General features: G+C 44.3%; 1 protein-coding gene across 4 annotated transcripts in view; it reads right to left on the reverse strand.

The window, feature by feature from the left end:
• TTC28 (tetratricopeptide repeat domain 28) overlaps window positions 1–23,055 on the reverse strand; it is a 108,064-nt gene that overhangs the window by 46,382 nt on the left and 38,627 nt on the right. For all 4 annotated transcript variants that reach the window (XM_074553940.1, XM_074553939.1, XM_074553942.1 and 1 more), the window contains one exon: window positions 775–922. In XM_074553940.1, coding sequence (XP_074410041.1) covers window positions 775–922 — 148 coding nt within the window. The remainder of the gene's footprint in view (window positions 1–774; window positions 923–23,055) is intronic.

A 23,055-nucleotide genomic window follows, 5' to 3' on the forward strand; every position in this document is an offset into this window, starting at 1 on the left:
TTTTTGAGGATGGAGAAAAACACTGTAAAAATTCAAATACCAACAAGGATATTTTTTCATTTCAGTGCTCCTTGGCTCCTAAGCCCTGTGGCCCCCAGCACCATCTGCTGAGGAGGACAATTGCCATGTTCCCTCCTGACTAACAGCATTAGGGCATTGCAGCACAAAGCCTGCAAGAAACACAGAGCTAGGAGGAGACAACCCCTTTCCTCTAGAGAAAAAAATCTTGGAAACGGGGACACGATGAAAGAGAAAAACACTGCACAGCTCATATGGCTTCAAGGTCTCTGTGATTGCAAACACTGCTTGAACAGAAGCGAATTAGCAGAGCAGCCTTTTTGCCTTCTGGAATGCTGTGTTTTCAGAGACAGCAGTACCACAGAAAAGCTGCTGATGTGCTCTTCTGGGGCAAACACTGGCCTGGGGCATTTCAGATGTGCTGCTCCCAACCTAAACATCATGGGAAGTTGTTCCAGTAACAACACAGGCAGCGCCACAGCAGCACACACCTCTGCCTGCACTGATACTGGAAAAAGGAAAAATGAACAAGGACTCCATGGGAACTGCAGTACCAACCCAGTTTGATTCATCTCCAGTGCCCCTCAAGCTGGCTATCACCATCTTAACCAGCAAGATAGTTTTGGTTCCTTCTGTACCTTCAGGCTCCATTCTTGGCATCCTCCTGACTTGGCAGAGAAGCCAAATCTTGAAATCTTTCCCTTCAGCCCTCCAGGTTCTCCTGTGCTCACATTCTGGGACTCCCCACGTGCTTACCTCGCATGGGAGACTTCATGGCGGCCTCGACCATGCCCACCAGGAGCTGCAGGCTCTTGGGATCCTGCGCCAGCCCCGAGGCAAAGGCGGCCAGAGCGTCTGCATGGCGTCCCAGGTACTGCAGGGCCACGCCCTGACGGAAGTATGCCTGAAAGGACAGAGGGAAAGCAATGACAAACACAAACAGCAACAATAACACAGCTCCTGCAGAAACAGAGGGAAAGCAATGCCCATCACACACAGGAACAAATAACACAGCTCCTGAAAGAACAGAGGCCAAGCAATGACAAACACAAACAGGAACAAGTAACACATCTCCTGCAGGAACAGAGGGAAAGCAATGCCCATCACTGAGCCATCACAAACAGACACAAATAACACAGCTCCTGACAATGCCCATCACTGAGCCATCACAAACAGGAACAAATAACAGAGCTCCTGACCTCGTGCTGGTGGGCAACAGACCACACCATGGCACCTCTGGTCACGAGGTTACAATCACTGCCACTGACACTGCAGTCTGGTCTGTGAACCCCACCAGCGTGGACCCACTCAATGTGATCACCTTCTGAGCTTTTGAGCTTTAGCAAGAATTCTGAACTGTTTTGGGAACTAGGGCTGGTCACTTCTAGTAAAGCAAAGCTTTCCACTTGGATATGGCCAAATACAAGTTTTAACTACTTATAACCAGATGCTTTTTCTCTAGACCCTCCTTTCCAGTCTCAGCTCACACAGCATAAAAGTAACTCACTTCCTCTCTCATCAGCTCTTGCCAATGAGTCCAATATCAACACCCAGCACTAGCAGGGCCCAAAATGTACTGAGAGCTCAAGCTGCAATGAAACACAACAGAAAGATGCAGCCAGGAGCTGAGCCTTCTTTCTCCATTCATACCCAGACATGGTCCAGCACTGCCCCACTTGCTAAGTATATACATATATATATGTATATATATGTATATGTATATATATGTATATGTATATGTATATATATGTATATGTGTATATATATATAATATATATATATACACACACAACCCACACACACATACACATGTGTACATTGATCTGTACAAGCTTCTTAGACTAAAGACGCTCATAATTCTGAAACTGTTTACAAGACCATTTTTCTTCATTTCTTCATTTTCCAGAAAACCATTTATGGGAACCTACAATACCTTCAAAGTAACTTGTATCTCCTATCACCATGTATCTCCATTTCTACATCAGCAACATCAATATGCAGCTGCAAAGTATTCCCATACAGAACTCCCAAATCTGCACAAATTGGCATACCAGGAACCTAGACACAAAGCAGGAACTTCAGACACACACCCTGCTCACACAATGAGCACAGGAAAAGCCCTGGCCCAAAGGGTATCAAGAGCTGCCTGGGAGATACTGGGGGAAAAGACCACAGAAACCACAATCCAGCATTTACAAAGTACTCAAGCATTTGTAGCACATACATCTGACACTGTGCTATAAAAAGGTCTTGAATCTTTAAGCACCTTTGATGCCTGTTACTCAGGTTTTATCTTCATGCCCAGCCGATACCCTTCTAATGCAAATTTTGCTGCATTTTGAGTTCATTCAAACCTATTTCAATAGCACAAATAAAGAGGAGAAAGCATTATTTGTATTATTTAAAAGTGCTTTAAGAACCAATTCTGCTCCTTGAGATTGGCTCTCTTGGCTAGGACCTCATGACTCTCTCTTGGTCCATAATAGCACAGAGATCTGCACTCAAGATACATTAGGTATACATCTGGGAAGTCTTTTTACTTAAACAGGAGAATTCTTTAATTAATTTCTGAACTCGTTAGAGCATTCAGGCATTTTTGGACTCCAGTCCAGGAAGGGAGAGATTAAGGAAAATCAGAAATGACGTGAGAAATTTAGAGACATGAATATTTAATCTCTTTTCCATTAGTAAGTCTTGATTGTAGAACCCCTTTTAATGAATTCAATGAAAGCAAAATGCTTTTCATTAACCTTTAGTATAAATGTGTTCTTATTGAACCAAATAACCCACTGTACTGGAAACCCAATTCATTGTTAACTAGATTACAAGCATGAAGCTTTAAATCAAAGAAAATACAAAGAACTAACAACATGCAGCAGCCACCAAGCACAAGTCCTCCCAGCAGAGTGTGAACTGTCACCTAAATCATGCTGTACACTATTAAGTCTTGTTTTTGCAGAATTACCATTTAATTGGTTTCTTTACTGCCTGATGAGAGAGGGAGCTGGACACAGCACGACTCTGACTGGGACCTCTCCAGCCCACAAGGCTGCTTGGTCAGGACAGCTGTGCCTGCCTGGGTCAGAAGGACACACAGCCACCAGCACTGAGCTCCAAGTGGGCATCTTCAGCACCTTGTGCTCCACTGGCACATCCTGAGTGCTGGCAAATGGAACCCCCCCCCCCCCATCTGTCACCATGATATTTTCTGAAAAATCCTCTTTGCCCAGGATTTTCTCCTGGGAAACTGAGAAGCTTCAGAGAGGAGTGAAAACAATAATTATCTGATTGCTGCTGCTTTGGAATGTGGCTTGGACATTATTTACCTACAGGTGAATGTTTGATTGGTTCCATGTGAATTGTTTTAATTTCATGACCAATCATGGTCCAGCTGTGTCGAGGCTCTGAGGAGTCATGGGTATTTATTAGTCATTCTTGTGAAGCCTTCTGATGTAGCCTTTGTCTATCTCAGTATAGTTTTGGAATAGGATAGGATAGGATAGGATAGGATAGGATAGGATAGGATAGGATAGGATAGGATAGGATAGGATAGGATAGGATAGGAAAGAATGGAATGGAATGGAATGGAATGGAATGGAATGGAATGGAATGGAATGGAATGGAATGGAATGGAATGGAATGGAATGGAATGGAATGGAATGGAATGGAATGGAATGGAATGGAATGGAATGGAAAATCAGACTTCTAAGAACTTGGAGTCAAATTCTCATCTCTCACCTCGTCCTGGGGACCTCACAAACACCACCCCCATTCCCTGAACCCTGCACATGGAAAGGACACACAGGCTGCAGGTGACAAGAGACAAGACCCACAAATGTCCAGTTCAGTTCCGCACATTCTGCACATCCTTTATGGAAAGGGCTTTTATCCGCTCCCACATCTATTCCTGGAAGTGCCCCTGGAAACTACTTAATTTGAATACAAACACAACATTCAAAGCCCAAAAGAGAACCCTATTAATCATAGCAGAAAGTACATTTTTTGGCCTATTTTTCTCCTGCAAAAAACCCTTCCTTCCTTCCTCTTCCAGTTTCCAGCATACACAAGAATGCTTTCTGCACATTGTGTTCCCCACGGACCTTTAACTAAATAAATAAAAAGCATTCACATCACCTATTTCCTCCCCAAGAGGCACTCACAAGTTAGTTTAGCATTGGAATGAAGACACTGTATCAAGGGGAAAAGTCTGCAAAGAGGAAATGGTGAGAATCACCCTTTGGAAGAGGAGAGGAAAAGGGAAGGCAGGGAGCCAGCAGCTGCAGCTGAAGGAATGAGCCAAGGAGCAGCTCCTGGTCCCGACACAGACAGAGCCTTCCCCTGCTGAGAGAGCTTTAAATTTTAAATCACATTATGTGAAGATACTACAGTGCTCACTCTACAGTAACAATTACATTAATTTTCCATTGATCCCAAATAAGAAAAAACTATCAATTCCTTTTAAGAAGATTAAAGCAAGGAGAGAGACACTGTTTCACTAAAGACAAGACAGAAACAGCAGGTGTTTTCTAACCTGGCTCTCTGCATTCTCATTGTCTCAATACAGACAGCTGGAACCATCCCTTTCATTTTTGCAGTCTCTGCACCACACTTTCCAGGAACAAGGCGCTGTGCAAGAAGAAAGCCTGATTCTCAGCTGGAATTTGGCACCAGATGCATCTCCCCCAATGGGAATTATTTTCTCCTGTCCTTGTTGTAGCAGGATGGACACAGCTGTGCTGTCCCTACCCCCCCTGTCCCAGCATGGCAGGGGTTCCAGCACCTGCAGCCACCCCTCCAGCCTGAGCACACCCAGTGCCTGCAGGACAGGGAGAGCGGCTCCTGCCAGCAGGAACCCTTTGGGAAGGGAAGAGGATTAAAGAGTCCAAAGCAGCTCTACAAAGCAGCCAATCTCATCAAGTACCTGATTCTACCTTGGAGAGGCTGTTAAGTGAGATTCCCACACATCTCTGAGAATCAAACACCAGTGCAGGCTCTCACAGCCAGGCTGAGCTTCTGCCCAGCTACCAATTTCATACAGCCAAGGGAAGGAGGGAGCACAAGGAATAGACAGCACTTCTTATCCATAATACCTTTGAAAGCACTCTTGATATTTTGGAAGCAAAAATAAATTATTCTAATTAATTAACTGGCAAAATATATTTGGCACTTGAGACTTCTGAGCCATGCACAACACAGATGCTGCTCACACTGCTGGCCTCAGGACAGAAGCAGCCAGGTGAAGTGGCATCACTCCCAGCACAGCACCCAAAGGGGAATAAATCTTCCTACCTCATTCACGTTTTGCCACCCATTTTTGCAGACTTGCCCCAAGCTTTTCAGAACATCCCATGTTTTCATGGCTGGAATTAAGATTTTACTGCTTCTCCTACCCTCAACATAATTTTACCAAACTTGTATGAGCATGAGAAGAGCACAGGGCAGTTCTGGGGCACAGTCAGCATCTGCCTGGGCAGGCACAGCCCCTCTCTGCAATTCTGAGCACAAGTCCTAGGTTTTCTGCCCAATTTATTGACCCACGTAGTTTCTGTACACTCCAGTATTTTCCACTGTGTTTATTATAGCCCATTTAATGTAAAAAGAGAATTTCTGTCTGTCCTACTAGAAGCAGCCACTGGACTGATGGCTGCAGTGTCCAGGGAACACAAACAAACATGCTTATTAGCTCTTTTGATCTCATCATTTGAGATCCCATCTAGGTAACTGGCTAGACCCTGAATGCTAGATTTCCCTGTGCAATCTCAAACAGGATTAGAATGCAAATGTCATTACTGAATGGCCAATATCAAGAAGGGAGCTGAAATTTTTATTAAATCTTCTGATATCAACATGCAAGAACTGTTTCAGGCAACAGTAACTGGTTTATAATTAATAAAAATATACAATGAAGATAAAAATACAGTACATGTATTTTTAAAAGACATAGCATGTAAATAATGAATAGGACCTTTAAGCTCCCCAATATTTTGCCAAATAAAACCAAGTCAAGGTCCTGCCCACAAGGAATGCAGCAACAGATTCTACATTTGGGATCTCCCCTCCCTGCTCAGGAGCTCCTGTGCCTCCTCCCTTTCTGCAGGATCCCCACAGCCATCACAGGCCACCCTGCCCTGCCACCAAACCTCACCCCACAGGCTCATGGACATGGCACAATGCTGGCCAACATTAACTGGATAACAGAGACAGAGGAGCAAAACTGGAACAGCATCAGAAGAGCTTGCAGCAGAAAATTCCTGTCAAACAAACATGGAAAACTTGAAAAAAAGCACCTTGGTCTTAGACAAAGGCTGCCATTGTACACAGGGGAGGAAACTCCAGCCACCCTCGTGCTGCTGTCAGCCTCAGATCCTGGACAGTCGGCCATGGGGGCAGGAAAGGCAAACACACAGAAAATGCTTCTTCCATAATGCTCCCTTGGTTTGCCAGAGCAGGAGAAGATGCCAAAAACAGCAGGAATAATCTCTGCTGCGTTCAGAGCCTGTTCTCAGTCTGCAGCACACCCCTCGTGCAGTCAGAGGTGCCCCCAGGGCTGCCCGTGCCAGCTGTGCCAGGGCTGAGCAGAGCTTGCAAGGGAGCAGCACAAGGGAGGGGATGTGTGAACAGCTGCCACAGCTTCCCAGGGCCAAGCACCAGGTTGGATCCATCCTCTCCCCTTGTAACTGTTTTACAGCCAAATTTTAGAGAAAAATACGGACAAATCTCTGCTGTGGGATTTCAGGAATGCGAGGAGAGGGAAGACTGCACTTTAATTCAGAACACATGTAGCACATGCATAAATACTGCTGCTGACCACACCAGCTGAATTCCTGCTTTCCCAAAATTAAGGTTGTACCCCAGGTAACACTTTTCCTTCACAGTCCCACATCTGGCTGACACCTGAGCCACAGCTGTCAGCCTGCCCTGGAGAATCAGCACAACACATTTGTTGTCTCTGCAGCTTTGTTTCTTTATCTTCTACCTGTTTCCAAGATTCCTACAGAACTACCCTACATAGAAATGGGAATTTCCTCTAAGACCCATGGAGAATATAGAGAAAAACAAGATGGGTTTGTGTGTAAAATATCTTGCCTGGTTCTATCCAAAGAGCATTTAATCATTCTTATTAACTGTGCTTCCAATACCTGCTAATGAGATTCTGTGCACAGCTCACTTGCCCACCTGGAATAAATCGAATTTAATCAGTAAATAAAGAGTCAAACCTTTGTTTACTTAGTTGAAGTAAACAGCCCAGCTTCTCACAGAGATCTTATCCTTGCTGCTCCTTTCTTACATCCTTCAGGCTTACTCTAGGAACAGCAGCTACATCCTGGAACCCCTCTTCAGAGAACATCCCTCTCCATTTCTAACAGCAGCTGCCAGCAGTCAATCTTCCTGTCTTTATCAGCAACAACTCTTAACCACCACTTAACAGCAAGAACCAGCTATGAGTGGAGGAAGGAAAGTGCTCTGGAGGAGTAACAACCAACCTGTCACAGCACAAGGAAAAGAGGACCAGCCTCTTCTGCCTGAGGCCAGCAGGCACAGCACTGCAGCATCTGCTACAGCTCCTCCACGAGGAGGACAGGGACAGTTTGGCACAATTTTTGGCTAAACAGCTTCTTTTAGAAATGGTAGAAGAAAAGATGGGCCACTTTCATCCTGCTCAGAAGTAACACCAGTCTTTGTAAGATATTATTAGATATTTAACAGATACAGTATTATACAAAACTTAAACTAAATTAATTAGCCTACACCTGTATGTGGCTTCTCAAGGAAGCTTGGGGCAGAGGCAGGGCTGGTTTGAACACCATTATTACCTGGTGCTTAATTTACTTTCAGCACTGTACTATTATTTAAATTGTAAATTTAGTCCTTTTCCCCAGTCCAGGTACTCTTCCTCTGGCTTCCTCTCTGGCTTCACTCTCCATCTGTAAAATCCCTGTATCTTGCACTTCCCAATTATCCTACCTCCTCCTGGTCTTAGCTGCTGTTTGATTGCTGTGAATCTGAAAAGCATTTAGGGCTGTTTTGGAAGCACTCTTGTCTGCACTGAGACAAGATACAGCAGAGGTCATTTAACAACCCTTTAAGAACTTTGGTGAAGGTAATTCACCCAAATGACTCAAAACCTCTGTAACTGCTGGAAGTCAGATAAACTTTGATCAGCAAATGATGATTTGTGTCTCACAAGAATGAGTGAAGTACAATATTTTAAAGTAGCATTTCAGGATTTTAACACAGTTTTTCCAACATAGCAGACAGACTCCACAAGAGCAACACTCTGCATGCAACCAAACACTCAAAGAGAAGTGAAATACATCCTGAGAGCCACCAGAATTACAGTGGGCTTTGTGAAAAACAAGCCCCAAAACCACTTCCTTACCACCCATCTCCATGGGTCCATTCTCAAGACTGCCCTGATCTTAAGCTACATCTTTTTTTACCAGTGAAGCAGAAAAAAAACCTGAGCAGTACAATCCCCAGAAGACAAAAGTAAGATGAAATTCACACAGTTAGAGCACAGGATAGCAGAGTACCTGCAGTGGGGGGCTGTTCCATATTCCCTGGAGGAGCAGCTGATGCTCAGCAGGGCTGGGACAGAGAACCCAGCACACACCTACTGCAGACATCTCCTGCCTCTTGGCTCACCCTGCCAGCTCTGCCTGCCAAGGACAAAGCTGATGACAGGGGAGAGGGGAAAAATCAAATTTGCAAAAGTACTAAACATATAAATCTCTTTGGCCCAAGTGAACGTGGGAAAAATTCTTCAGCAGGGGCGTCCCATTTAGCAAGTTTTGCCAGATCATTACTCTTGTAATGCAAAGGGGAAAAACATCAACACCATGTTTCCCTACAATGATTCACCTCCTTTATCACAGATCTCTGAAGCACCAAGTAATTTAGTAGTTGCTATGGAAACTGCTAGTTTTATTGAACAGCCCTGAAAGGGTCAAGAGGTACCATCAAACTGGCCAATTGTAAATTATTTCCCTGCTAAACATCTGCTTTATTTTAGTTGCCCTACCACTTCTCTGTTTTGCTGTTAGAACAGTATCTGGATGGACTCCAGAATAGGTGTCATTCTTCAGTGGGGTTGCAAGAGCCAAGTCCAAAAATAGCGATTTTCATTTTCTAATACACTGTAAAATCCTTCAAACAATGAAGCCCTACTGAGGGCAGAACAGCAAAGGACTGGGGACTCTTCCCCCTCACACACATCAGCACCAACTTGAGGCAGTGTAACCAACACAAAGAGCTGGTTTTCACCATGATCTCTGGGGTTTTCACATGGCTGCTTGCACCAGCCATGAGATGAACAACCCATCAGACTGATCCACTCATGCCTTCAGAAAAGGGACAAAACAGCAGTAGAAGAGCACCCTGGTCTTCTCAGCAAGCACCCAGCTCTTCTCAGCTCTGCAACCCTAAGAAAATACAGTCTCCCTTGCCAGCAAGGGTCTGTGCTCTAGGAACAGAAAACATTGCATTGCCTGTACTGGACTACCAGAAAACAATGTAATCTACCTTCCTTTATTCATCATACACAAAATGGCACCAGAGGTTCCAAATGCTAGTTAGCAGCTTCTATTCCTACAGGCCAGGAGAACAGCAGGAGTACTGGCTGCATTTCCAACTTTGCTATTGAACTCACTGGATTTGTGTCAGTTCCATAAAAATGCCAAAGTCCTTATTATTCCCATTTACTGAACGTGTGTCTATGGAGCAAGGCTTCCTCTGTGGAGGACATGAGCAGCTCCCCTGTGCAGAGGCACTTTCTGTCTCTTCAACATCACCTGGAAATCCTTATTCCAACATCTTTAACTTGCATTTAAAGTTATCTTTAAGTAACCTTTAAGTTACAACTGTACTTAATTCAAATAACTGGAATGAGCAGGAGAGAGCATTTTATTACAGAACATACCTGGATTTAAGAGGCTGCATGCTTTCTAATGACAACCATGCCTAAGTTCTGTGCCCAGGGCAAGCCAGTAAAGGGCAGGCTCTGTTCCCTCCTCATACATTCTCTCCGTTCTTCATCTGGCTGAAATTATTCAAGTGATGACAAAGAAAGCAAAAGCTGTGTCTATGTAGACAAGTTCTGGTCTTTCTCACATATCCTGTGAACTCCATTACTTGTGTAAGGTCTTGGCTTGGAAGAAAATATTCTAAGTTCTGAGGTATTTGGCATGCCTTGGTATGGTGACTCCAACCTTGATTCAGACTTTCCATCCCCAGGAATCCCAGGAGAAATGAAGATATTTTTCTGTACATCCACAGGAAAATTTCTCCTTCGTCAGGCAATGAGTTCATAGTATTAATTTCAGTTCTCTTTTCTAAAATTATCCACCACAGACTAAAATTTCCACACAGCAGATACTGGGGCATTGCTCTGTAAGGATACACTCAGCAGAAGGGATTCTCACAAGGCAGGGCTTGCCTCAAGCCTGGACTCCTGAGGAAGTTATCAGGGCTTTACAGAAACTGCAAATCATGCAGAAATAGCTACAGAGAGACCAAAACCAAAGAGAAATGTCTGATGTGCCACAGTTCCCTCCAGCTCATGGGAAATCACTACATCTGGACTCTGATGCAGGCAGGTGCCAGGTGTAGAAGTACAAATATGAGGGGACATGTAAGCCAAGAGAGACCCTGCGCTTCCAGAGGCACAGTTCAGGAATGCTGGGGGAGAAAACCAAGCAGTGCCCTCCCTGCTCCAGGACCACAGCCTGGAGGGAGCACAGGGCAGTCCCAGCTCACAGAATCTGGTGTGTTAATTCTCTCCTGACTAACAGACACAGCAACTGCCCCTACAAAACCAACAGCTCGAGGTTTATGGCACTGAGGATCTGTTCAGCATTCTGTAACACAGCACCCCATGGTAACAGCCCCACTCCAGGAGCCCCTGGGCATGGGTAGAACCTTCAGCACCAGGCAGGCACCACTGGCACAGACCCCCTCAGCTGTGCCCCCAAGGACAAACCCTTCCTTAAGCATTTCCTGCAACCTCCTCTTCCACTGGCCTCTCTTTGGCATTTCCCAGAGGATGCTCTGACAACCAGGTCATGGCTGTTCATCTGTGGAATTTGTGCAGGGTAAATGCAGCCACAGTGAAAGCTCTGTCCCTAGGGAAGGAGAAAGCTCACAATAATTACAGCTCACTGAGAAACCTCCAGCAATGGGGATGGCTGTAGACTCTTCCCTGTCTGTATTTGAACTTTGGGTGAGAGGTTTAATACAGAAGGCACCAGGCAAGTCTTTTCCACAAGGTACCAAGAGCAAGCAGGAGAACAAAGAGAAGGAAGCACTGCCTGCTGCTTACCACCGGCCTGCAGCCCTGTCAGAGAGCCAGGAGGAGAACAACAGGCTTAGTGAATAATTGAAGATACAGTGATGAAATCTCAGAATGTCAGAGGCATAATACAGTTTTGTAGGTTTCATCATGAAGCCTTGAATTCCCAAATAAGACACACTGAATAATTTATCTGCGTGTCAGTACTGGGTCATCAGCTGTTCACTCACAGCACGCTTCAAGACACTTGAATGGGTCTGAACACACTAAAGAACAGGGTCCAGAGGGAAGAGGTGATGAAAACTCAACCCACTCAACCTTCCAAACACTAAGCTCAGATAAAAATGTGCAGAGCCCTCAGTCATGCCCAGTGCATGAGGTCCCACAGGTTCTGAACCTGCTTTAGTGCTGCCCAGCACCACCTTGCCCCAGTGCTGCTCCTCAGCACAAGAGACCAGGGAGCTCTCCTGTGCTGGCTTCAGGCTGGCATCTGCCACCCTGTCACCCAGACTCAGGCTCATCCAGCTCAGATCCAGAGGCTCACCTGTCTGTAGCATCTCAAAGCCCCCAGCCACAGCTCTGTGCCACTAAAATCCACTCTGTGCCACTAAAATCCACTTGCTCAGCAGAGCAGGGGATGAGCACTGCACAGCCTTTGCCCAGACATCATTTGGAGCTTGCCAGGCAGCTGTGTGCACTCAGATTTTATTGGTTTAGTGTTATTTTATTTCACATTTTTAGCATTCACTGCTGGGCAGGTACCTGTGCAGCAATCCATACCCAACCTGTTTAATCAATAACAATATGGCAGCAAGTAAAAATCCCTGCATTTCCAAGTGGAATCCCACAGTTGCCACACCCAACCACCCATGATGGGATCAGAGAGCACAGCTCAATCTGTCTGGGCAATCTGCTTTCCTAGAAATCTGCTTTAGATAATATGAGCACACAGGCAGGTCACACACAACAAAGCTTGTAGGATTTAAATCAATTCCCAACCATCAAAGACCTTCCCACGTACTAATATCCTGAAACAGCCCCCATCAATACGGACTGACCTGGCAGCATGAGTAATTACCTCCTAGTTCATCCTCTAAATGACAGAGGAATCCTTCCCAGCTGAGCTATTCCCCTGAGCACCTCCCTAGGAAGGAGCAGGATTCAGAAGCAGAGCTGCATGCCTGGAGCTTTCCCTGTGGAAAAGGCAAGCGGCCACCAAGGAATTCCCCTTTCCACCTATGCTGACAGGAAATTTGTAATATATTGGATTATTTGAGAGGGAAAAAATTAAATGTAATACAATTACACCTGCGCCAAATACTAACCAAATATTCTGCACCTACACCAAATATTCTTTTGGCTTTCACAATAATAAATTTTTCTATGTTTCTCTTAAAAATATAATTTAAATGAAAGAGTCTAAGAGATTAAATTGCAGTAAATTTCCTGAGGCATTATTATGTCCATTCATTATTTGTAAAATACAACAAACTTCTCAAAGGCTCTTGGTATCATCACTTACACAGTGGGATTTGTGCACTGGTGATTGTAATTAACTGGATACAGAGAGTCAGAAAACACCTGGGTGCTAAAAAGGCAGGGGAAATGTTTCCAAAAGAAATGAAAGTGACACTCAAAGAGTCTGGAAAGAACTGGTCATTTAAATGACAGCATGCCAGACAAAGGCAAAAGACAAGGAATGAAGAAATCAAATTCACTTAAGTGAGCACGTGTGTGCACTCATGCATATGCAAGAGGAAAAAGACAGCCAGCCACAGATCAATCACGCTAACAGACCATATGAACATCAGAAAATGCAGGTCTGAGATAGTCTGTATCCAGTGGGACAGAAAAAGAGACATAAACAAAGGTACAACTGCACCAGTGTCACTGTGTCCCTGCAATGTCCTGCAGCAATTTTTTCTGCAGATCAGTTAAGCAGTCTTTCATTCAATTATTGCCTAATTAAGTGAAAAACAAGAACATCATCCTTTAGGTCTTTGTTAACACTTCAGTAAATAATTCCAAGCTTTTCCCTCATTATATGACAATCTTTCAAGGCATCTGTTCTTTCTCATCACACATCTCCAAATATTCTCCCAATCAGGGTGCCACAGCTCAGGAAAGACACCACTGTGCAAGATGACAACCACCACACTGGCTCTAACAAAAGCTCCTGCAGTCACCCATTTGTGACTCAGTACAACTGGAAATGGCAAGAGAGAAGATTCATCACAGCCACAGCTTTGAGAGGTGGAGTCCTGCAAAGCTCCATTCTTCACTCAACCACACAATAAATAGGTGAAAGTTAAAAACTTCTCCTGAAAAATGAAACAATTAGGAAGTGCCTTTTTCAGGGAACATGGTGCTTTCACAGCAGCATGACAGAGGTTATTTTGAACTTATTACTTCCACTGGATTCAGCTGTAAGTAATTAAATTTAGTCATAGAAGTCTGATCTATAAATGGAATCTACAGAAGCAATTACCAGAGCTTCCACTGGATCAGGAAGCAATGACCTGCTCTGTTTGATGTAAACTGAAAAGAACATTATTTATACTGCATGACGAGTCACAGTAACATGGTCCCCTTGCAGAGATTTGCTTTGAAAATTACAGTTTTCAGTGAAGAGAGTCACAGGTTATAAATTCCAGCCATGCTCTGCTCCTTCCACTTGAACAGTCTCAGGGGCAAAAAAGACAATTGTATGACACAATTTAAAAGGACTGGTTTGGCTCCTGTTTTGCACTCAGAAACCACAGGAAGGAGAAGATAATTAAGCATGCAAGAGATGGGTGACTAAGCATCAAGATTTTTAAAATAATATATTTTGATACCTTATTTTGGTCTGTTTGGAATCTAGACAATGCAGATCTGATGGACCTGTGAACCCAGTGGGTCTCCCTCAGCCCAGCCCCTGGGCATGCACTTTTTCATTCCTCCAACTACCTCTGTACAACTGGACTTGACCAGGAAAAGCTTCCAGAATTGTGTGTTCTGAACACAATGGTGGAGAGGGACGGCCTGACAATGTTTGCTGAGGACACCAAAGTGAGTGGGGAAATGCACACTTGGGAAGGGAGAGCCAACCTGCAGGAAGATCAGGATGGGCTGGAAGAGTGTGCAGACAATTTTCTATCTTTCTCCACAGGCAAAGCCACTGAAGTGCACACCAACTTGTGCAGGAGAAACAGCTGAACCCTGCTCTGCCTTGTCAGAAGATGAAGAGCTTGCGTGCTGCTGGAAGTGAGATGTGCCACATGCTCACAGAATCTGAATCCCCATCTGGAGCTGCAGCCAGGCAGCAGAAGGTCAAGACAGTGAACTCTGCTCACACATCAGCACTGCCATCAATATTTCATTGCTCCCCTTCATGCTACAGGCAAGGATAACAGCCTACTCTTCATCATATTTCTTTTACTTCACAGAGGAAAGAAGAAACAATACTCTGTTAGCAAGTGTAACACAATTAACAGAGTAATAATGATCAAAACTACTGCACCTTGTAAAATCTTTGCTTGGTTATAAAGAGTTCTTTGGCTACTAATGGCATTGTGCAATGAGGTCTGCAGCAGCCTGGCAGCCATTAGCAATGATTCACTGCCACAAGGCACTTCTCAACCAACACAGTCAGGAATCTGAATTCTGAAGGCTTTTCCTGGTCAATCTCTGGGTATAAATACATGAGAAAAACAGAGGATCTCTGAAGAATGAGCACAGATCTCCACACATTGAATACAATATAGAGAATTGTTATAAGTATGTTATAGGGCATTCACTGTCAGATGTTCTAATTTTTTCTATAACACAAAAATTGATATTTTTATATTTATAATTTGATAAGGAATGTGCTAGGGCCATTACTTACTGGAACTGAACACACAGATTCTGCACACTTTCATGCTACTGTGGCAAAATTGCAAACACAGAGCCAAGCTCTGAAAAATGGCCATGTGATAGTTCTCACACACAGCAGCCTACAGCCAGAAAATAAGTCAAACCTGCTTTAGCAAGAAATCCACTAGCAGTCTCTTCAGGGAAACTACTTAGAGCCTGAAGCCTCTTAAGCCTGCCTAGGACAAACCTTTCTGAGGACCATCTTGGTATTTGCATTCTGACATTGTGTTAGAAATCTCTCCATAACAAAGCTCAAACCAAAAAAATGCACAAACAAAAACTTTTACCAAAAAAATCTTAAAAAATTTCTATCTGGGAAAACCTGCCTCCACAAGATTGCCTGTTTGTCAGCCACCATCAGCTGCTGTCCTACCCTGGCAAACACCACCTCAGACATGGGCACCTCTCACACCAGATCCTTCCTTTGAGGAAAGCAGTTTATAAACAATGATGCTGACATGTAATTCTGTGGCTATGCATTTCATTTACAGCTGGGAGATTCTGTGCAACAATCCAGGGGAAAAGCAGCCAAGAGCCACCATATTCCCAACAAGAACACCTGCTCCATGCCCAGCAGACACAGCAGTTCCAGCCACAGCAATTCTCATGCCACGTGCAGCCCCTCACCCCTGCCACATCTCATCTCACATCTATCCTAGAGAGGGACACAGCAGTTACAGACCTGGGTAGGAGTAAATGTTCCTTCAGTAATTCAGTCCCATTTTAAAAAAACTGAAAAAGTAATTCAGCAGGGTCTGAAGGTTTAAATTTCAATCATCTCCCCTCTGCCCTTTCACGTGACTGCTCCCAGAGGAAATCCTGCTTGGAGGCATCACTATTTCATGTACCTGAGTCAATAAGCCTCTGCTCTGAAATACACAATACCAAGAGAATACACTATCCCAATGCCTTTAAAGACACCCATCCCTACCCTACACACACACACACTCTGATCCTTCTTTTGCACACACAGGACTCAGTATATTGCCTATCAAGCACCTCCTTACATCACTCATCACTTGCCCCATCTCCCTGGCTCATGCCAGACCCCACATAGCTGAGCACAGTCCCAAGAGCAAGGACAAAGCTGACCCACAAGCACAGGACACAGGGCACTGCCTCAAACAGGTTATTTATTATTCTTAGCCACACAGGAAAAAGTGCTACCACAGTTTATACTGGCAAAGATATGTTAGATAATGTAAAAGATTTGCTTTAAACTATCAACAAGGTAGAAAATTATGACAATAACCCTCCTCCCAGGCTTTGGTATTATAAGCAGGTGGGAAAGAAAACTTTCAAGCCACCACTTCAGTTAAAATAGGTCTTTAGCTTGAAGGCAAAGAAAGATTCGGCTACAACTGAAGTCTGGAATTTCTAAAACATGTTTTGCAATTTTTAAGGTATTATTCACATCAGTAGAGAAGATAACCAGTCAATTTATACAGCAGTCCAGACTCATGTAAAGACTGTTAAAAATGCAATTCAGTGGCAGAGGTAGGGATGTAGCTGCCATGAAATGCAGAGCACAGACACCTGGCAGGAGGCATGAAAGCAGCATCCTGGAAATATTATCTAAAATAACACCAATTTCTGCAATTGCTGGTTCTGGAAGTAAGGTCCTGGATCCCACTTTAAAGTCAAGGCAGTCCAAACTGCTGAACCAAACACAGCTACTGACTGTGTGAGTATTCATCTCCTGAAATCCCAAGAGCCTGCAGCAGGATGATGCCACAGGGAGATGAACTCTTCTCAGGCTGATCACATTAACCTGATGAAAAAGCCAGGAAAGGCTTTTCCTGACAGCTCATTGCTCTCTGTTCAGGGAGTCCCACCCACGCTGGATGGACCCTGCAGATGCAGCCAAGAGGCCAAAGGGACATAAAACCAGAGAGCCAGTCTTCACCAGTCTTCACTTTTCTCCCTCTATTAAAAACCTTTTATGTGCATTCATTAGGAAATTAAAAAGCAATAGCTCAAGTCACTGGATTTACAGCAAAAGGCAACTGAACACCCAACCTCATTGTTGGGAAATTTTCCTATTTAACGGCTTTTTGCCCCTTTCTACTGTAATTCCATTGCCCTCATCATCCCACATTGAATAATCTCTCCCTGACACATCCCTGTTTATACACATTCCATAATCACAGACTTTTATGTTCTCTACTCAGTCAGTTATCCAAATGATACAAATTCAGCCCCTTTGATCTCTCCTCATACATCAGTCCCTCCAGGCCCCTAATCACTTTTTTCACTCTTCTCTGAACTCCCTCCAGTAATGATGTGATTCTAATCCTCTAAAAGGAGAGGTTTTTGGCTCCAGTTCTTCCCACAGATGCAAGCAAACTAATTCAGAGAGACTTCACAAGCTCTGTGCATAGCACTGTCACCAGCCACCACACATTAGACAGTGACACTGAAACAAAGATGGAATTGTGCTGTGAATGCTGGAGAGCCAGAAGCTAAAGGAACCACAATGAAAATTAAAACAATGAACTGATCAGTGCTTTATGCAGTCACCAGGACTTCAGGGCAGTTTCCTGCCAGATGCTCTGAAGAAGCCAGGGTGGCTGTCCCAGGGTTTTACAGAACTACAGCTCCTGTAGCAGCTTCATGATAAATGAATACCCCAAGAAAACGGCGCCCTGCCCATAGCCTGAGAGCTGTTTCACAGTTACCCTGCAGCAGCTGCAAGTGATATGAGCCCTGCTTATATTGATCAAGTCCCTGGCATCCCACCAGAGGAGGAGACACTATTCACACCTCCACCAAAGGCCCTGGCCAGCTTGAGAGCCTCCAGAGGCTACACAAGACCTGTCTGTCATCATTCAGAACCAGTTTTGAACAATTTCCAAACTGAACTACAACAAATTTACTCCAATTTGACAGCCAGTAAGTAAACAACCATTAAATTCTACCCACAGATGTGTTGCCTGATTAGTGCATTCTTTGCTACAGTTCTGGCAAAGGAAGGTACATCAGAATCCACACAACTTGCCTGTTGCAGAAAACTTCCCATTTTATGCACAGGGATTAGACTGGGTCCCAAATCATACTGGAATTACAGGTACCCCAAGCTGGATCCCATGGGCACACCACCACCTCTGCTCTGGGGAAGATGCAGATCTCCTGACTTCTCACACACCATGTGAGAGCCAGAAGAAGCCTTATGCAAAAAACAGATGGCAGCAACAGCTCAAAATGCTGCATTTCAATGATTAAGAGGTATCAGAGTAAGAGAGAGACAGCTTGTGTTGGGCCACAAAGCATTACATCTGAGACTGTATGTCTGGGAGGGCACTGTGCTGCGAGCATGGAGAAGATGGAATTCATCAAAGCAGGATTCAAACCAGAGAAATGCTGATGGAAGCAGGATGATGGGAATTGCAGGCACAGCAGGAGCTGCCATCTCAGCACCACTGTAATGGCCACTGGTGATGTGTCTCCATGGCAGCGGGGACTGAGGTGGAACCAGGGCAGGAGAGGGGACAGCCCCAATCCCAGGGGACAGGAAGCCAAGCAGGACACACTCCAGTAGTGGCAGATGGGCTCTTTCCCTCATGTGTTCCTAAATGAGAGAGTTGAGATAAATGGAAATGAAAACACTCCTGAAGTCAGTCCATAACAAAGGCAGGTCCTGAGCCTCAGCACCTCAGACTTTTCCCCATCAGATGGAGGCACAGGGCTGCAGTGGAAAAACCCCAGGATAAGAACCCTTGAAACAGGCCCAGGTGGAAACTGGGAAACTGATTTCAGTGCAGCTTTAAGTGATCTTTTGCACAAGACAAAAGCAACAGTGCTGTCTGCATTCCAAGTGCCTCATGAGACCAGGTGAGCACCTCCATAGATTCAAGGCTGGTCAAGTGAGAGCCTGAGATCAGCTCAGCTGGCCAGAGCATGGTGCTAATAATGCCAGGGCCATGGGGCTCATCCCCATATGGGCCATTCACTTAGGAGTTGGACTTGATGATTCTTCTGAGTCCCTTCCACCTCAAGACTATTCTGTGATTCTGTGAAAGAGTATTCTCCAACGAAAATAAGTAACAGGCAAGGAAATGCCTGTGTCCCACTGGTCAAATGGATTCAATTGGACATGGCAAATGAAACAGCAGCAAATACAGAGAGTGGGGACACCTCCCTGTAATCACTCCACTCGCTGTCACAACCCAGACAGACATGGGGTACAGCTTCAGGTGAAGATGGCAGTCCTTTGGACACTGGGTGAAATGGCATGAGACACATCCTAACTCCCAAGGGATGAACCACTGCATCTGTGTACATGGCACCATTGCCTTGGGGTGGGTCCAGTGTTTCTAGGATTTATTACAAAAGTAGATGGTTAAACCATTATCAGGACCATAAGGACTCCAGCAGACTGGTTAATGATGTCTCTGGAAATGACTGCAAGGTTTGAGGTCTCTTTTGCTGCAATGCAAATGAGTCCAGGTTAACAAAGCTAACATTTATAACGGGGTGAATCCTAGTTTCAACTATTGGAACAAAACCATAAATCAGTCAATGCCAAGATGATTAACAAGATAAGATTAAGGTTAAAACTAGAAGTTTAGGAAGTAAACGTGGCACCTGGCAGGTCATCAGTCTTTTAAGCCTCTAGGGTGTAGATGCTCTAAGCAAAGAGGAGGCAGCCAAAAGCTCTGTGTGAAGGTTACTGGATCTGTTACTGCCTTGCCACATCACAAGGGACATTACTTCTCCCTAAACTCAGCAGAGTGAGCCACAGACCATCAGCTCCCACTGTCACAGACTCGATGTACCACAACCCCTGGATAGGGAAGGATCTGGGAAGAAAGAGCTAGTAAGAGGTTCAACATACAAAAAGAAGCACAAAGAAAAGAAATCAGCATCTAGAATGGCAGATTCAATTTCATGTCTATATCCTAACAGCTGTGAATTCAGCTCATAACAAAAGTTTGAGTCAGAAAACTATATTCACCCATTCTGCTTGTCCTAGGCTGCATATCTGCCTGTCATTCAGCTGTCACACTTATCCATTCACTGTGTACTGTGAAAACAATTGTAAAGAATTTTAATTATGCCTCAGAAGACACATCATCTCCAGGAGAGAGAGAGACAGACACATGGTCCACCTGCATATTTGAGTCTAATTTCCCTCAGGAAAATTTTCCTCTAATGCATTATTTCACATCAGACAGCCTACCACACAGAGCAACTTGCCAGGCTGCACTAATTGTTAACAATTTGGGGTTGATCACGTTCTGTTTTTAAAGCCATGTACAGAGCCAGTCAGGATTGTGAGAGCACAAAGACAACCTATTCAGAGGGATGCTGACCTACAGAAGAGAACAAATGTTGTATATGGGAAAATGAAGACAAAAAAAGACAGAGATTCAACCTGAATCCCAGAGCCTCAAATTTAAGACTCACTGGGCAGCTCCCATCTCAGTGCCATCAAGCTGGATCTCTTTGTCTGAGATCAAACTGAACAGGGAATTTTTGCTGCTGAGACCTTTGTTCTGTAACAGTGAGAACCTAAATGCATTACTACTCTTGCAGGATTACTTCTGTGCATTGAATAAAAACTAGGGGAAAGTTTAAGTAATTGTGGCTTTGGGGAACTTTGTATCTCCCTCACTGAGTGCCTGTGCAAAATATTAAATATTTCCCTATATTTCTTTACCCACCAAAACACAGACCTAGTCATTCTAATCACTGCACACATTGATATACAAAATAAAAGACATCTAGACTTGGAAGAGAGAGGATTTCACAGGCAAAAGGCTGCAGAGAACAGTACCCAGGCCACTGGAACTCCTCCTCACTAATTATCCCAGAGTGTCCATTTGCTATGTAACCAAGGGAGAAGTGTGTCAGACTGTGGCAAGGCTGTCTTCAGCAGCTTATGGAATGTTTCTCTGAGCCCTGATGCAATTAACTGCCAGTAAAGTGCTGAGGCAGGCAGAATTAGGAAGCTATAACAAATCAAGTATATAATCCTACACCATTTACATTTAAAACAGCTGAATTGCTTTTAACTCACAGAGCTGTAGCATGTTTACAATTTCATTTCATCTGATCTAGATGCCCTATTCCCCAACCAGGACAAATAGAAAAATCCAGTTTCAAGGCAAAAATGGGGAAAGACTCAAAAACAAGGTACAGCTCTCCAGAGCTCCCTGACCCAAGTGGCAAGACTGGCCATCCTGAGCCACCAGCACACCCTCAAAGTCACCGCAAACTATAAGAAACACTAAAAAAAAATAAAATATTATTACCCCAGAAGCTCTTGTTTAGCTCAAAGGAAGTCTGAGTAATGCACAATATGGAGATTGCTGAGTCCAGGAAACACTTCCCCATAAAAACAAGCATGCACAAACTCCAACATTCTTGCTGTAATATCCAGTTAGCTGCAGAGAGAGCAAAGCAACTGCTGCTAAAGTGTTATAAAGCTCTGTGGTGGGAGAGGGAGGAGCTATGAGGGGAAATGGACATTTCCATACTTCTGAGGAGGTCTATTTAAAAAAAACTCCAACAAACCACAAACAAACACACACACAAACCTGTTTCTGAAAAGACAGTAAAAGCAAGGTTTGACAAGGTCTTAAGCTTAATCTGCAGTGTAAGAAAAATAATATACATTATTCAATACTAATGTCTTCAGCAATCCTGGCATAAAATGGTTGGGCAGACCCAGACCCAACAGCTACTGAGGATAATGGGAATTTCTCTGCTAACTTAGCTGACTTTTAGCCTGGACTGCTGGACAGACTTTGCTGCTACTGCTCAGAGGATAATGCCAATTAGAAAGGCAAACAGCACAGAGAATCCACCAAATGCTTTTAACTTCTGCCAGCTACACAAAAAACAGAATTAATGTCTCAGAAAAACATAAAAGTGACACCTGTACTCAAACAACTCATCACCATTCAATCAACTGCATTACAAGTGGGACATCCTGGGAGCAAGTGCTGACAAATTTCCCTGATTCCCACAGCTGCCTTCCCACCTTTCCCCAGGACAGGAAGATGCAGGACACCCAAGGGTGCTGGCCTTGCTGCCCAGCCACTCACAGTGCTTTAACTGCAGGAACAATGCTGATTTCAAAGGATCATGGCTTGTTTAGAGTCACCCGAGCTGGAGCACAGCTGGGGCTCCTGCCCATATGGCAAATTTCTCTCTTTAATCTAACTTTGATAGTGAGATGTGTTAAATCTTTGATTTTATTGGCAGATACTGATTGTATTTGCCTAACCTCTGAAGCCTGGTGATTGACAGTGTTAATGTACTTTTTAATAGATGAAAAGGGAAACGACAGCTTTTGGCTCACTTTCAAGCACATTTCTTCACTGCAAAATGCTCTACAGCTCAACCTGCTTTTCATGCAACCTAAGAAATCTATTCTTTATAGTGTTGCTAATAACTGGTGGCATGCTGAAGAAAACTGTAGCTCAATGGGAACACTTACTGTGGGAGCTACTTGACTTCCTGAAAGGAAGGTATTTTCTTCCTTTCTTTAATCTCAGCTGCATTGATCTGATCTTAGAAAATCCCAGACAGAAGTTAAACACTGCTTCAAAATGATTTCTCCATTCTTTCTACACCAAACAAAGCTTACCCTCAGACTTTTCAAGTGCAGCAGTTATAACAAGGCACTGGTGCTTCCAGCATCAAAGGTGAACTGTATGGACTGCTGAGGCTGAGGGACTGCACTGTTCCACATGAAGGAAACTGTTCACAGAATCACTGCTTCTATGGTTTGGACATTAAAACCCATCCAGTTCCACCTTCCACTATCTCAGATTGCTCCCACCCCATCCAACCTGGCCATGGACACTTCCAGGGATGGGGAAGCCACAGCTGCTCTGGGCATCCTG

This window comes from Zonotrichia albicollis, chromosome 18, assembly GCF_047830755.1.
Source record: "Zonotrichia albicollis isolate bZonAlb1 chromosome 18, bZonAlb1.hap1, whole genome shotgun sequence".
Taxonomy (NCBI): domain Eukaryota; kingdom Metazoa; phylum Chordata; class Aves; order Passeriformes; family Passerellidae; genus Zonotrichia; species Zonotrichia albicollis.